The 17340-nt window shown below is 41.9% G+C and overlaps 1 protein-coding gene across 1 annotated transcript in view; it reads left to right on the forward strand.

Annotated features, from left to right (window-relative positions):
- The window catches only part of LOC142562055 (uncharacterized), a 79405-nt gene that overhangs the window by 45916 nt on the left and 16149 nt on the right, over positions 1-17340 (forward strand). Inside the window, exons 7-8 of the mRNA XM_075673493.1 lie at positions 8237-8489; positions 9088-9176. Coding sequence (XP_075529608.1) covers positions 8237-8489; positions 9088-9176 — 342 coding nt within the window. The remainder of the gene's footprint in view (positions 1-8236; positions 8490-9087; positions 9177-17340) is intronic.

The following is a 17340-nucleotide window of genomic DNA, read 5'->3' on the forward strand; positions in this document are numbered from 1 at the left end:
GCGAAACATGATTTCGCTTCACACCACCTGCAGCAGGCAACGGCAATGTGTTTGGGTTATCGCTTATAAAAGCATGCAGTACACTTCCAGCTGCACTATGCTACTCATGCTGAGACAGATAGATGAAGATGTTTATCGCGATAGGGTTGGTGGCAGTAACTGTGAATGTGACGCACAATGGCCCGTGAGTAGATTTGCTGTCACCAGAAAAGGAAAGTGAGTATGTGCCGGCATTTTCACGTGTAGGCTGAGTACTGTGGGAAAGCTGCCATGGCGGCTGCCTACTATACTCTCAATCCTGCATGCCGTGCGTCTTTTCTTGTTCACCTGAGATCTAGCACCTGGAAAATGTATCGCAGTTTGATGGTGTACTGAATATTGATGGCTGAAAGATTGTTTTCTGGGAACGAGTTAAGTGGTAAAAAAGAAGTGCAACTGCATTGCTTCATTTTTGTGTTGTCGAGCGCGAAACTACACATTAACACGAACATTGGTGCCAGGAAATCATGTGAATATGGTTCTGCTATGGCTACAAAACCCCACTTTATTGTCCCACACACATATTGTCTGCTTTTAGAGATAAAGCTAATTAAATCTTGTAAACCCTTCAAGTTCATGATAAGTTATTTGTCTGACAGATGTGTAATTTATTTGTAATTTATTTTGACATTGCTGTTAAGCTCTTTTCACGCACTTTTTTTTTTTTTACTTTCAGCTTATTGGCAACCTTTCTGATAAACTGCTGCCTTTCTGAGCACAGAATATCAAGAAATCTAGTAACCTTGCAAGTCACACAGAACACTTGTTGCTGTACACACAAGTAGGCACAATGTCTGCCTGATATATATATTAACTTTTGCACAGCCCATACTTCTATTGTACTTTTAGTGAGTCACTAGAAATGTTTGTCAGCTTATCTGACGAGACCCTGGGTGGTTTGGCTTACTGCCTCAGTCTCTTCCTATTACAGAGAACAGCATAGCCGATGGCCACCAAAGTCATATATAGGTGGTGATTGCCACAAATCATTACAAGGCAAGGCATTTCAAATATAATCCACACAATAAAACTGCTGCTGTATCCATTTTGTCTCTTTTTATGTGTATTGAATCAAGACTGCAGTTTGAAAGCTTCTGAAGACAATCTTTTACAGAACACTATATAAATCTGACTTTATGTGTGCAGCAAATGGAAGCTAAAAAAAACTCGGAATTCTGAATTTTTTTGTCAATAATAAAAAGCACCCTTGTCTTTGATGGCAAATAAACTTCTAAAATGCCTACTCTTATCTATGCTGTATGTTCTATGTTAAATTAATTTGCTCTTAGGTAAGCTAAAGCAAAATGCACATTTGTACTAATGGTTTGTTTTTTGCACTACAACTGACACATTGAGCTGTAACCAACTTCCCCTGCCGTTGCACATGGTCTTTTCAGGAACCTATAGTTAACAGATAGTGACTGCCTCACAATTGTGCATAGTGTGTATATACATAGTGTGTAAACAGGGTGTCCTAGCTAACTTTAGCCAGAGTTTAAGAATATGTGAATGTCACGTAGCCGGACAGAACCAAGGTGATGTTGTTTTCCATTTCTTGGAGATACTCAAGAGTTTTTTTTTTCATTCTGCCTAATTAGATACTCTTGATTAGTTAATCAACTTCTCAAATACTGTAGTTTGATGAGAAGTTTCAATGAGAAAATTGTAGAGTGACATGAAAAACTCCCAGTACAGCTTTCTAGTGCTCAATACGTGCAACATAAGTGTTTTTCTGAGCGTGAAAGAAGCCCACAAATGCACGCAAAATTGCTGCGTGACTGGCCGCTCGAGGCACTTTGCGTGTATTCACTGGCGTGTATTCACAGTGCCAGTTTTCCCTCCGATAAGTTTGTGTGAAACTATGATCTAAACTTAACATTATGGATATTGTCATTCTAGAACATTTCATGTCATGTATTTTAATAGAAGTATGTGCATAACATTTGAAAAGAACTAAACATATGGGAGGCCTGTGTAAGTGTTCATGTAAAAGGCACATAGTATAAGGTGAGGATGTGAACAATGTAGCAAGCTTTTATTGTAAATTGACTTTCTACTAGTTGTCTCACGTAAAAACGATACTGTGCTGTAATACGCCACGTGCTTGTGAAGATGTATTCAGGTGCATGCTAGACATACAAGACATCCTAAATAAGTGCTTGATATGCGGTGCCTTCAGATTAGTGCTTTCACTATTTTTATTTAAAATGGGATGTTAGCTACACAAATGCGGCTCGCGCAGATGGTTTACGCTTCTTCATGGACACATTATTCATGGAAAATTACAATCTGAAAGTATTTAAGTGAAACTTCCATTACCTCTCATTTTTACGCTTAGAGTCTATTAGATAGTTTGTTAAAAGTAAAATCACTGATGCAAATCTAATTTAGGATATGTCGCATACATCTGAAAAACTTCTTATTGAACCTGTGCTGTATGTTGCAATACTAGTGTGTGTAAAGCATTTTAGTAAAACAAGTTGGAAGGTAGAATGCTCGGTGTTTGCTCTCGATATCAGTAAGTTTTCATGTTGTTGGTTCGCTTCTTTTATTGTTTTTCTCTATGCTTTATATCGGGCATGTGTTTCAAGTAACTGGATAGCTGCTTTTTAAGTATGCTAGAGGTGAAATAGTTTGTTCTGGTATCGGCCTTTTCTGTACGGAATTCTAGCATAGTCCGCATCCTGTCAACTTGACATAGCTTGCTGACTAATTGCAAATTCTTAATCAGTTTGGCAGCTGTATGCTTTTTATAGTTCTGAAGATGCAAAACATTTTATGAAACTAAATTTTCGTTTGGCAGAATTAATTGGCACCTGAAAGGAATATTGGGATAGTCAATACAGTCATACAAGTGCAAGTTCACTTAGTTTGATTTTCTACGGGGCTTCTGTTTTGGAAGAGTAATCTTGAAATTTGTCACTCAGTCCGACCAATTTTGCATTCTGAGGCAGTGATGTCAGTATGATATAACTTGTTTATGTATTCAAATAACTCACAGGCTCCTTTACATGGGAGCATTGTGTGAGTGGGACAATATACATGGAAATCGCAAAAGCATAAGAGCAAATACATCGGTTAAAGAAAAATGTTGTGCAGTTGTTAGCAACAAACAGGAGACATTATGCTCTTAAAATCAAGGAAAGCAGTTATACAAATTTTAGGTTTTAGAAATGTGGCTATATGAAAACGGAACTACACTTGGCTCTGAACTAAACAAGAGCACAGTTTCATACATGTAATACAACATTAAAAATTGTTTTGTTTTGGTAACAGCACATAAAAACAGATATTAGGTACATATGGCGGTTATCATGTTTTTAAGGTTGTTTCCTCTCTCCCCCTTTTCTTTTTCACCATGCATTTGCGAAAACGCAACTGTTATCAGCTCCACCCGGCTTTCAGACTGGCACACAGTGTGTATGAGCACAGGCATTCCTACCCGAGAATGCAAAATTAGATGTACTAGATAGCAAACCTTGGAAGACGGAGCTTATAGATAAAGTGAAGATGATTTTGCCTTAGGATACGACCGTCTTAGTTTCAAACATAAATTCATTACTTTAATTACAGCATTTATAGTGTGCAATAAAGTTAATACAGTTCAATTTCAATATAACAATGTTGTAAAATCAGCACTTCGGGGAGCGAAATGTGAAAACACCTGTGTAACTTAGGTTTAGGTGCACATTAATGAACCCCAGGTGGTCCAAATTTCTGAGTACCCCACTACGGCATGCCTCATAATCAAATCATGGTTTTGGCATGTAATGCCCCATAATTTTTTTTTTTAGCACTTCACTATGTAGAAATTTTTCTATATTGAAGCTCAACCTTTTACACAAAGTACAGTCATCGACCGATTCTGGAAAGGGCAGCAAAATATGTCCAAAAAGATCTAATCTCAATACCAAAAAAAAAAAATGTTTTGTTCAACTTGAGAGCCAGCGACCACTTTTTGGGGTTTGATGCTATGTCGACAAAGTCCTCTTAACAGTTGCCATATAACACATGGAAAGCCAAAATAAACAGGTCCAATGCACTGTGGTTGTTGGTGTAAACAAAACTTTTATGTTAATTCCTCCGCGATGGCTTGCAAACATAATCTCTAGTGTTGCCCAGAGTGGTACCAAATGCTATGTTCACTGAACCAAACTGCTGCTGACCACACAGTCTAACAAACGCAGCATCAAAACCCATTGGATGCTGCAAAAAGAAAAAGCTTCCCTTTCAAATCACATGGAAGTGAGGCAACAACTTGAATTATGGCAACTTTCTTCATGCCCACCACATTTTCTGTTTGGAACATCATGCACACATTGTTGCCAAAATGTAGCAATATCCTAAATTTAGGTCGCTGGTATGCATTGGTTTAACAGAAGTCTTATAACATCAGTTTTTAACAGAACACCCACATAGTTTTATAGAGTTTCTACCGGTGCTGCGGGTTAGTGCGAGCAATACTGAAAAATTGGTCGGTTACTTATATAGAAAACTTGTTGCAGGAGTGAGTAGAGCACTCTCTGAAAAGTGTCTGTTAGATTAAGCTGCTTTTGCTGGGAATTTGTCCTTTTCTTCAACGAGTTGAAGATAACTTTCGACTTCAAGATCACTGAGAGCGAGCTCTATTGTATCCCAAAACAGGTGGCAGCATCCTTTTTCTCACCTGTCGAGGTTGTTGCATCGTACAAGCCCTGTCCGCAAGTGAGAAGGCATTGCGTTTGGTAGTACTACCGCATTACCGCACTCATGCTTGTCACTTGCCACACAGTGATAAAAGAAATTGGATGCTGAAGCAGGGTACTCGTGGAGTACCCTGCTGCGTATGCGTATATGCTGCATAGAGTGCGCAATACAATGTACCAATACATGTGCCCCCCCGGTGCCTCGGCTCAACTCTGCACTCGCCCGCTTATGGGCTCCAAGATAGGGCGGTGCATCTCGGAGGCCATGACCAGCTAAATTCACTGCTGCCAGAAAAGGCACTACTTCGCTTCGGCAGCCACACACTCTTGCGCGGTGTGCAATTTGAAAGATGCGTTTGCAAACAACTGCATGTAATTCAACAATCTCACCACTGGCACGTGCAGTAGTTTCCATTTATTACCTCGGTCTTCCCTTGTGCCATCAGCAAAATTTTGTTATGTTGAAATAAAGCATGCTTATTGTATTGAGGCTAAAAATGTAGTGCTCTATGGACATGATGTTTTAAAAGTTAAATACTTTGGTATATAGAGGATTTTATTGCATTGAATTTTAGTTTATCTAGGTTTTGCTGTATACACTTTCTGACTAATATCCTCTGCACACAGTGTCCACTGTTGTGTAAGCTGCATTTACATAGTTTGCATAGCGTTTAAATAAAATTAGTGATAGCTTTAACATGCAATGACAATGATTGTGTGTATTGTGGGGAGTCTTGCATGTGCTCTTGGGGCAAAGGAACGATGACAACACAATAGTGCAAACAATCACAAGGGCATTTATTGCACCTGTCGTACACTAATGCCTGCTAGCTGAATTGCTATCCACAGAACATGACGATGGGTACGTGACAAATCTAGGAAGTCCGATTCACCATGACTGATATAGAACGAATATGTTTGCGCCATGCTGGACACCAGCACCCAGTCGTTCACATGCACGGTCATGTGAACAGTGGCACGTCCGAACAATCATGTTTGTCCATTCTGGTGTCCTGCTCCTAGGCCTCTCGAGACGGTTTCGCAGGAGCATGGATCGGCACATGCACAGAACTTCCGCACCACTTGCCAACCCTGAGCCAAAAAGGAAGAGCCTACTCCCTGTCGTGTCCGACAAACCCTGCCGTTAGGTGATGTTAGCTGCGCAACACTCGCGCCATCTCTCGTAGTATGCTGCAACACACCAGCTACGGAGAGAAGCCAGATTGCAGGAGGCATGAGAGCCATGTGGTGAAAACGAGATCAGGGGACGCGTGAGAGTAGAGCATTCCCACAGTATGTATGTACTCCCCTTAGCAAAAGTATACGACCAAAGGATTATGCGATAAAGCAGATTTTCTTCTCCACTGTGGGGTTCTCACCCAGGCTCTTGGGACAAAGTAACAACAACACAGTAGTGCAAACAATCACAAGGGCATTTATTGCACCTTTCATTGATCAATGCCTGCTAGCCGAGTTGCTATCCACAAAACATGCCGATGGGCGCTCGACTAATCACGGAAGTCCGACTCACCACGACCGGATAGCGAGTGAATATGTTCGCCCCATGCTGGATACCAACACCTGGTCGTTCGCGCGTACGGTCACGCGAACGCTGGCGTGTTTGAGCGGCCTCGCGAGACGGTCTCTCAGAAGCATGGCTCGGCGCACATGCTGAACATCCGCGCTGCTTGCCGACCCGAGCCAAAGAGGAAGAGCCTTCTCCTTTCCGCGCCCAAGTAACCCCGCTGTTAGGTGGCGTTAGCTGAGCAAAATTCCCGCCATCTCTCATACTGCACTTCAACCATACCGACTGGTGCGGGCACCAGGCCACGCGGCGAAGCTGGATTACAGGAGATGGGAGCTATGCGGGAAAACATATCGGGACGCGTGAGAGTCGCGCATCCCTACACCGTAGATAGCGAACTTTTCAGTGCAGTCGTCATCTTGTACGTCTCAATTACAAATTCAGCAAGCCTGTGGCTCGCATACTTTTGCTCACAAGTACACACGATTCATTTCAAAATGAGTTATATGAAGCTGTTGAAAATTCCCTGCAGCAGATAGCGCAATTCTAATGAAGTTAGATTGCTCAAAGAGGTGGACACCACCTGCTCAAGAAATCTAAATGCATGATTGACTAAGTTTCACTTACTTTTTAACTAATCTGTTTACAGCACATGTTGCAGATTATAAGTTGTAGCTGGTGAATTCGCAAGGCATATCCACTTCGGAAGAAATTCTGAAGATGCCAATTTTTGGTTGTGGATTACTAAAATGTGTTGCAAAATACATTGGCATTCCAGTGATTTTTGTCCTGCAATCTACAAAAACGGTTAACAAAGTGCGTGGAACTCACAGTGCATTTTACTGCAAGTTTGATGGCATGTATCTCGAATGTTCCTAGTTTCAAAATTAATTCCAAGTGGATGTGCCTTTAGAATTTCCTGCCTTCAAGTTTTGAGCTTCAATATGCACCTTAAAAGTTATTAGTTTCAAAAAGTGGCAGATTCCACACTTATGTTCAAATCTGGGTTAAGTGAAGATTTCTTCTATGTTTGTGGAAGTGCTAAAGCAATAGTTCTGCATATGTAATGCTAATGAAAAAAAATGTTTGTACAAAGTGAAGCAAATGTAATGTAATTTTATTCACTTTTCTGTAGCCAGCTTCAATTTTCTGTTGTCGACTTCAATTCTGTGTAGTTCAGGGCTCCTCACTAAATGCACGCTCGAGTCCCATTTTGTTCACTTTAACTCCTTCCTTCACACTCGGCTGCTTCTGTTGCCAACTTTTCAGAACTTCTGTGTAGCCGACTTCTTCAATTTTCTGTTGCCGATTTATTGAGTCTTGTTCTGCTTGACTTCAACCTCCTGTTCTGCTTGTTTATTTGGGACATGCCCTTTCTGGGACATTGGCCAAGAATGGGCACACACCTAAGTTGTCTATTCAGTGGCACATACACAGTGACCCCAGTTGTCTCTTTCGGCGTGCCTCATAGTCAGATCGTGGTTTCAGCGCGTAAAATCCCATAATTCAATTATTTGGGCACGCACCCAGTGGTCCAAGTAGTTGCCTACTTTGCAAGAAAGCACCCTCGAAGTGGGGAAAAGAGGCAAAGAAAGCTTTTAAAGAAGTAAATTAGGGTAATTTTGTTAGTTATGCATTTCAGTTTTCTTGTGCACGTAATGTCTTCCTCTTTGAGCAGTCCAGCTCAAGAATAAGAATTGCACTATCTGCCTGTGGCATTTTTTAAAAATTCTGCATTGCTCATTTTTAAACACACAGGGTGTTTGTGCGTGTGTTTATGTAAACTGAAAGTTATAAATGCCAAGACTTCTGTTTGAAAAATGTGGTAGCAATCGTGTGACCAAACGGAATACTGATCAAAAAGCACAGTTAGGTCAGCGAAATGTTTTACAATAAGGGAGAAACAATTGTGAATCTCTTGTGTGCATGTATGTCACCATAGCATCAAGTGTATGCAGAAGGTGCAACATATTCCCTTTGTTGGCAGTGTGAACTGTGCAGGTCAGGGCACTGAGCATGCAGGGCCATCGCCCTGCAACTCTCCTCTATCCTCGGCACCAGCATCACCCTACGAATCACCGCCCACATCAGGCTGCAACTCGCGTGCCACATCTCCGTGGACTGGTGCTACTGTGACCAGGATGCATTGGGATGGTACACCATCATCAGTTGAAGAGCTGCTACACCGAGCACATCTGAAGAAATATTATCATCTATTTAAGAACTGCACGCTGGATGACGTAAGTTGAGTTTAAGATATGCATTTTGGCAGGATTGCCCGTCTAGTTGGGCTAAATAAGAAGTTTATAACGTCTCCTACCAAAAGGGGGGATTAATAAATGCAAGGTTTTAGAGAACTGAGTTGCTCCTTCCTCCGTCATTAACCCCTGAGGAGGAGCCAAGTTGGCCTCAAAATGTTCGGTTTAATACTTTTTTTTATGTTTCTTTGTATGCCAGTGAGGCCACAGTGATTAATCAAGTAGGTGGTGTTTTATGAAAAGTTATGCATGGACTGGGTGTCTGCTATGAACCATGTCTGCTGATAACCTGTTGTTGCTCTTCTCCTATTTCTGCTCTCATGCGTCAGCTGCCTTTTTCTTTACTGCAAGTGCACAGATAATAAAAACGCATAAGGTGGTAATGCATTGGATCAGTCTTTAAATGGCAGGAGAGCGATTCTTAAGGTTTCAGCAGAATTGATTTAGGTTTTAAATTGCTTTGTCTGAGCTTTGTTCCGCTTTTCTCAATAGTGAGAACTTAATAGGTATGATAGGGCAGGCTGTATGCTATACTTATAACGACCTAAGCATAATTTATTCTTGCTGCATTTGGTTCCAGGTTCTAGCCATGAATGAAGACAGTATGAAGCACAAGGGGCTTCCAGCCAGTTGTTCAAGGAGACTGGTCAAAGAAATTGCCTTGTTGAAGTAAGCAACTCTTAACCACTTACAAAAAATGGTGTAATCCTCTAGTCTATATTCTCCTCGCAAGCAGAGGATGCTTGCATATTAAAGTCTGCACGTGATTCATTAAGGAGTGGAGCATGTATGTGTAGTGACGGATCATCCTACATGTTGTGGGTGGTTGTTAGTGGTATCATGTTCCATTGCTAAGGCTGCATTGCAGACCAGTCGGTGAGGCAGATGTCAGGCTGACTGACAGGCTATCTGACATTGCCTCAGGTTGGCCTGTAAACCTATACTTCCAAAAGCTGCACTGTAGTATTGCTTTTGCACCCATGACTCATTGCGCCTACAAAGTCCCCATTGCCATCATGCCTTCACTGTCAAGCTCGCGGTGTTAGAAAGACTATGAGGTGGTGTGACGACGCCTCGGGAGCAGTAGAAATCCAGGATGAGTTTTTTCTCTCTTGCTGAAAGGTGGCGTCGCAAAACCTCATCATTTTTTTTTAATGGCTAGTGCACTTTTTTTTTATACTAATACAGTGCGGCACTTACACCACAATATAAAGATGTCAAAACAGTCAGTTACAAGCAGCCTTCCAAAACAAGAAATAAGATTATAGAAACTTGACAAGCTTGCACAGCTTCTGCGTCTTGTTTTCATCAGCCTTTTGCAGCTGCTTGCAGTACTGTTGCATTCTGATGCCCACCTGATAATGTAGCACTTGCATATAACCATATCAATCTTGTGCTGACCACAGGGAAAAGATTGCAGTGTGCCCAAGCTGCAGCCAGAGTTATGAATTCTGTGTTCTCCAATAGATAATTCGAAAACTCTGTACCTGGTGTTACGTCTGCCCTGGTACTGTAGAACACGAGGATGTCAGATGAGAGTCTGCTTCTGAGATTCCTGAACGAGCCGTATAGCTAGTGGTGCCTTGAGTATCTGGCATTGATTCCTCGCCGGCAACTGCAGAGAGCTTGAAACATCGCCATCAGTGACATGGTGATTTTTCCTGATGAGAGGGCAAACGCAGTTCCCAAGCGCTTTTCTTTTTTCATTCTTAGTCATGTGTCCGGGGCAGTCCGGAAATGTTGAAAGGGCATCTTTCACCAAAGCTGCCCTCCTCAGCCCACTTAGAAGAACTTGTCCTTTGCATAGTGCTTCCCACTATTTTCTGCCATATCACACTTCAAAATTTTTCTCATAAACAAAATGTGTTACTTGCAACTCACAATCTTTAGTGGAATAACGTTTTGTCAAACTTTCAAGCCGTTCTCTTCTTTTGTAGCAGCAAAAAGAAACACCTGAATGCATGACTTCTGTCCCGAGTTACTGTGGTACAAAACACTTCTTGCCCATCTCCTCTCCGTTCTATGAACTTACTCCAAACTCGTAACGAAAAGTGTGCTCATCAGCGATTAAATGCTACCACTGCACAAAGAAAAATGGCTGAAGATCAGCATACCACTCAGCAGTGATAAACAGTGAGGTTAACTGAGGGCACACTAGGTGCCTCCTGGCACCTAGTGTGCCACGAGGCACCTAGAGTTCTATAGGTGGAATGTCATTCCACCTGCCTAACACCTTGGTCAAGCCATCTATTTTGCTTTCCAAAGATGAAGCACCAGCAGAGACAGCACACCAATGAAGAAACAACAATGACAGGACAAGGTACTACTTGCGAATGTTCCTTGAGGTCAAAAGCAGCTGAATATATAGCCATGGGGAGAGGGAGAAGAAAAAGAGGGAGCACTGAAGATGTCAATGCACACGTGCTTGAACACAGAAGATGTATAGGAAGGGAATCATAAGATTAACCAAAATCTAAAACCTATCTTAAAACATGCTTTCATTTCTGTAAATATTCAGAGACGGAGTGCTGACACAGGCGTCCCCTGTTTTCTTAACCTGGTTGGCCTCCAACAGTTCACATGTCACAGTATCCTTGCTTTTAAACATGATTGTTGTATCATAAAATCTTGCTTCACATACTTACTTATTTTCATTCCCGGAGGCCTTGCAATGAAGTGGCAAGTTTGAGCCATAACCATTTTTCAGCGAAAGCTTGTGCTCCCGCGGGCGTTCATTAATACATCGGCCAGTTTGGCTGATATACTCTTTCTCGCACTTCAGTGGTGTGCAGTATACAACCCCTTCTTCACACTTCACCAGGGTGTCTACCAACTGGGAAAACCGGGAATTCTCGGGGATTTTGAGTAGTCTGGAAAAACTCGGGGAAAACTCAGGGAATTTGTGCTTCAATCAGGGAAAATTAGCTGTAATTTTATCGAAAGGGTCGAAAGTCGAGGTAATGCTGGCTTGAGTAACAGACAGGAATCGTAATGAATTACCTTTGACGCCCTGTCGTCAGCTGGAGGAGTTGCCAGTGTGTAGTTAACGACCGACTTTACGGATTCCTGATAATTTGGACGGCTTCGCGGCACCACCATGTACCCCATAGAATCAATGTATCAGAACGTCTGATATTTCGGACGTAAGAACTCTTTGCCGTCCGATTTTCTGGAGGTTTTGCCGTGACCGCAGGTCCGAAATGGCATTAATCAAAGCCACCACCGCTGCCATTCTGATTACCTTGCCGCCTCGAACCGGCACTCTCGCACGCAGATCCGCTGGCAGCCGTAGCCACCACTGCAGCAACGCTAGACCTAGCTGCTTCGACGTTCACTATTAAGCTTCTTGCCATTGAGTGCCATGTTTTTCATTGAAAGAATTCGCTGCTGTCAGCAATGGCACTGACTCCGCCTCTGTGGTCCTCGTAATTGGCTTGGAAGCTTGGAAAGCACGGTGTGTTGCATAATGCCGGTTCCCAAAAATCAGCTTTGCCTCTGTACAGAAATCTTACTTGGTGAAGCATACGCAAAAGTATTGCAGTGAAGCATAACAAGCGTGTTAAGGGGCTATTGCCACGGGACACAGTATGTTTTCCTTAATTATACACGCGTGCACCCGGTATTTCCTGTCACAGTACGAGCGCCGATATGCCTAATATGTGTACCGACAGGCCTTCAGAGCGTTTTCAAATGTGCCTGTGGCGGTTTGAGCCCTTAAGGGCAGTAAATGACATGCATTTATTTTTTCCGAATGGACGATTTTTCTGATGTTTTCGCGGGCCCTAGGGAGTTCGAAAAATTGGACGTGGACTGTGCAACTGACCATGAAGATGCCTCAAATGGTCTGTGGGGCGAACGAGTGGCGGAAGGAGGACAAGAACAGAAAGGACCTATGCATTGAGGAATGAACGGGAAAGGAAGCGTGCTGCCACCGATTTAAAGGAGCTTGAGCTCAAAAAACAGTGTTGGCTGATGCCGAAATGCAGGTGTCCCTCATCCAAACCAAAATAAGCTCTTCAAAGAAGTGAAACACAACACTGAGGTATCGTGCACGGGCTGAGAGTATGTCAGGACAGTTGAGGTTGACTTATGAGCTGCTGAGAGAGAATCTCAAATTGTGACAAAGTTTGGGCCTCGTACCAATGAGCTTGCTATCAGTTGATAGAAATCGCTCATATTCGAAAATATTTACTTCTGTATGCATCTCCTTTTTAGTCATATTTGAGAATGCCCAACTCGATTTGCAGTTTTTTTCGATGACATTTGCTATGCATTTTACTAACCCCTTCCTTCTATCTCTTCTTGAATAACATAAACACTACTCCTTAGTATTCAAATTGGACTAAGTCGTTTTTCTTTAAATTTTTCGTATGCTTACTAGAGAGTGACATCATCGGACAATATGGTTTCAGCCTGTCTTGGCATAAAACAGAGTTCTGCATCGCTCAGGGAATATTGCAAAGGCACTCAGGGAAAACCTGGAAAATTCGGGGAATTTGGAAATGTCAACTTGGTAGACACCCTGTTCACAAAAGGGTTTGTATGAGTGGTCTATTAAACATATAAACCTTTTTGTGAAGTGAGAAGTTTGTGAAGATAAAGCAAGTATAATTAAGTTTTTATTCGAATTGGTAGGGGTGGCACTAGAAGCTTGAGTTTTCCTTGTTGCTATGTTTTTTGGCTGTCATCGCTCTTCAGGTGCGTGAATTTCGTTGCTCTTTCGCCACGAATTAGTTGTGTGGTAAATGCAAAAATTACCTTTTGCACTCCAGTTATGCAGTTAGATCAATTGTAGATCGGTTTAGCGTGAGAGTGAGCCATTGTTTTCAGCTACCTGCGAATATACTGAACATAGTGGTAGAAGACGTACAGCACTGTTATAGAAACAGCATGACATACCTGTTCTTTCAGGTCATACTAGGCAGACAGCTCATCAATGGGAGGAGATTACGCAAGGGTTGGCAAAATCTAGTATATCATAAGAGACGAAGCAGGAACTGCTCATTTATGACAGGGTGCCAACAGAGACGTTGGTTCAATAGGTAAGGGCAATACTCATGCACCACCACTATGTGCAAAAGGTGCTGATGGTGCTGAACAACTTCGCAGGAGTTGAACAACTTCGCCAAGTGCCCCTTTGCATTGCAGGCTTTGAATCCATTCATAGGAAGCCGTAATTAGCTCAAAGCCTGAAAGGATGAAGCCCAAGATGTGCAGAGGGACAACATGTGTCCCACCTTTGCTCATGGCCTGAAGTTATCAATGGGACAGGTGTTTTCCTGCTGATTTTTCAGATATTCTTGTACTAGAAAAAAAAATTATCTATATATATATATATATATATATATATATATATATATATATATATATATATATATATATATATATATATATATATATATATGTTATCTATGTGTGGTACAGTTAATTTGGGCAAAGGTATAGCAGAAACTATAAGTAGATTTCTTGTGCCTGACAAAAGGTTAAAGGGTCCCTGAAACGGTTCGGACAAATTTTGTAGCACGGCTACAGTAAATCATTTGCACCACAATTTGTGTGAAGCATCTCATATTAAGAGAGCTACGGATGATTACAAGTTGCCCTCCTTCGTAGCCATGCATTTTCTCCTCAACTCGTTCGCCAAGTGATTGGGGCTAAGAACCTTCACTGGCTCTGCGCCATGATGAGACGTCGTGCCGTCTACTTCCGGTTGTCTTGGAGCAAGCAAGCGAAACCTCTCCAACCTCTCTGCCAGGCACCTGGCAGTCGGTCCCAAGCGATAGCTATCGAAGCAGCGTGCGTTGCGAGCATTCTGTCGCAGCGGCGAGCATGTTCGGTATTCCGGTAACTACAGGTGAGCTTGGCGTCTCGACGGATGGGTGGAAGCGTAAACTGAAGCCCCTCCATACTACTATTGCTGTGATCAAGGAGCTTTAGTGTAGACGTACATGAGTGGCCTGATTAGTCTGCACAGTCCAGCCACCTGGTGGCGCAGAGCTTAACCAGCCAAACAAAGAGCTAATATTGCTGTAACCAAGCATAAACCATTTTAAACATCTAGGAAAACAATGTGTTCATGATTACGCTCCTGCCAAAAATTTACACCAGCAGCCAGATTGAATACATTTTGTTACTGCAATATTATGTGTGTGTTTGGTTGAGCTGTGTGCCGTCAGGTGGATGCACCGTGCAGACCTGCCTCTGCTCATACCGTGAAACGCGCAGGCTGTCCACTTGCGCTTGCGTTTACCCATATACTGGGCATGCGAAACACTCTTGTTGTTGTAATCCTCCGGCGTAAAGTGACAGTCGCAAATGCACAAATCCTTGCTCCAATAGACTGCCAACCATCCAATGCGCTGCAGCCACTCCTCTCATTTGCTGCCTTGCACAGGGACACAATGTTGCTGCTTGACATATTGCCAGTCGTTATGCTTGCAGCCTACAACATAACAAGGGCGAACCATGGTGCTCGCGAAAAGAAAGATCGAGACCAACACTGACCGCGAAGCTCTCGTCAACATGGAGCATGTAACACAAGCAGACGAGACTTGCTGTGTGCCAGAAGTCTTGAGTGAAGTGATAAGTTGTCCTTGTGCATTCTCTTTCTGTTACTTTCTTTTTTATAGAAACAAATTAACTAACATTCCAACTACTGCAAACATTTGTTCGCCATGAAGTTGGAAAAATTATTGATGTGCCCTGGGCAGCTAATCGGATAGGTCACCCTACTGGCATCATATGGTCACCTCGCGTCACCTGGTCAGGGGTGGCGTGGTGCGATCGGTAGCGATGTACATTTTTAAAACTTTATAATTAATCACGCACTTTATGCGGGGCACTTTAGATGCATCAATTAATGATCAGAAGGACCTATTTTAACGACTCAATATGTTTGTACAAAATCATCAAAATCATTTCGTGGTCCCTTTTAACTGTACTGAATACTTGGAGATTTTCTTCTCTTTCTGGAGTTATATACTGAGCTTTGGTAAGAGTGAGACTAAGTGGTACCATGGTCTTTGAGGAGGGGGATAAAGTGTCAAAAGGACTGACATTCGGTTTTGATTGACCCCATTACTTTATAGTGTAATGGTAAGCAGAATTTTTAAAATATACAATGTATCTTGAAATACGCATCTGGACACTTGGCAATATCAACATTTTTTTATTATTATTATTCACATACCCTAAAGGCCCTTACGGGAATGACATGGGGGGTGGGGAGAGGGTTAACAACAAGATATTTCTAACACAATTTGGGGGGAAAGGCAGTATAAAACACCGTAGTATAGAGCACCGAATACAAGAAAATTTAAAAAAGAAAGAAATGTATACATGATTGGAAAAAAACTCTGTACAAAGCATGTAAATGCACTTACAATGCGTCAAAGGCACGGAATTCTGTTTTTACTCGACATGCGTAAAACTGTGCTTCAAACGACTTGCAAATGAGTCATGATCATGTATAGAAGCAATTTCTTTTGGCAGCTTGTTCCAGTGATAAATAGCAAGAAAGAGCGGTGATTGTCGAAGGATATTCGTACGCGCAAACATAGGACGCACTTTGAAGGGATGGTTGAGACTGGAAAATTCTTTGCTGGGGTTTGATACGGGATGCTGTAAAGGATGATGGGGAATAATACAATCTGTGGAAGTGGGAAAGCAGTGCTAACAGTCATTGTTTTTCTAGAGAAGGTAATTGGAGGGACTCTTTGATGGCCGTGATGCTGGATGTTCTAGAATAGGTTTTAGTGATGAAACGTGCTGCTTTATTTTGTAAAAATTCAAGCTTGTTTATTAGGTATGTCTGATTGGGATTCCATATTATGGAAGCATATTCAATCTTTGAACGAACTAGAGCTGTGTAAGCTAATAGTTTTTATACAAATTTCGCCTAATGAATCCAAGTGTTTTATTTGCTTTCGAAATTATTTCATCTATGTGATCATTCCATGCAAGAGTTGAAGTTAAATGGTTGCCCAAGTATTTTAACGTAGACACATTCTCTATGCACATATCATAAGAAGCCAACAAACACTGACACCAAGGACCTTGGTGTCCGTGTGTCAGTGTTTGTTGGCTTCTTATGATATGACAAATAAAAATCGGGCCCCTCGATTAACCCCCTTTCTTCTCGTTCTCTATGCACATGTTGTTCATAAAACATGAACTTAAGTGAATGTTACTGGCTCTGGTAAACGTCATTGTTTTTGTCTTAGAAACATTTATTTCCATTTGCCATTGCTCGCACCAAAGCAAAATTTTGTTTAGGTCGGCCTGTAAAATATTAGTATCTTCAGAGGTGATAATCTGTCTGTAAAGAACGCAGTCATCAGCAAACAACCGAACCGTAGAGGTCAGGTTGTTACTTATGTCATTAATGTAAATCAAGAATAAGATTGGTCCAGGTGCTGAGCCCTGAGGAACGCCAGATTTAACTTGCGCTAAAGCGGAAAATTGATCACTTACGGAAACAAATTGGTAGCGATTGGTTAAAAAACTTGAGATCCAATTAACAATTTTACCATGTATGTTAAGCTGGCTAAGTTTCATCATTAAGCGAGAATGGGGGACTTTATCGAATGCTTTCTTGAAGTCAATAAGTATGGCATCGATTTTTGTGGAATCGTAAACAGCTTGATGAAGATCAGTTATAAGTTCAAATAGTTGTTTCACAAGAGCGTCCTCGCTGAAATCCATGCTGATTATTAGAAAAAAAGTTATGTTCAGATAAATATTTCATAACTGCGGAAGATACATGCTTAAGTAATTTACCTGGAATACTAGTCAAGGATATAGGTCTATAGTTTGAGGCCACTGATCGGTCACC

The sequence above is a fragment of the Dermacentor variabilis genome, chromosome 1 (genome assembly GCF_050947875.1).
Source record: "Dermacentor variabilis isolate Ectoservices chromosome 1, ASM5094787v1, whole genome shotgun sequence".
In the NCBI taxonomy this organism is placed as follows: Eukaryota; Metazoa; Arthropoda; class Arachnida; order Ixodida; family Ixodidae; genus Dermacentor; species Dermacentor variabilis.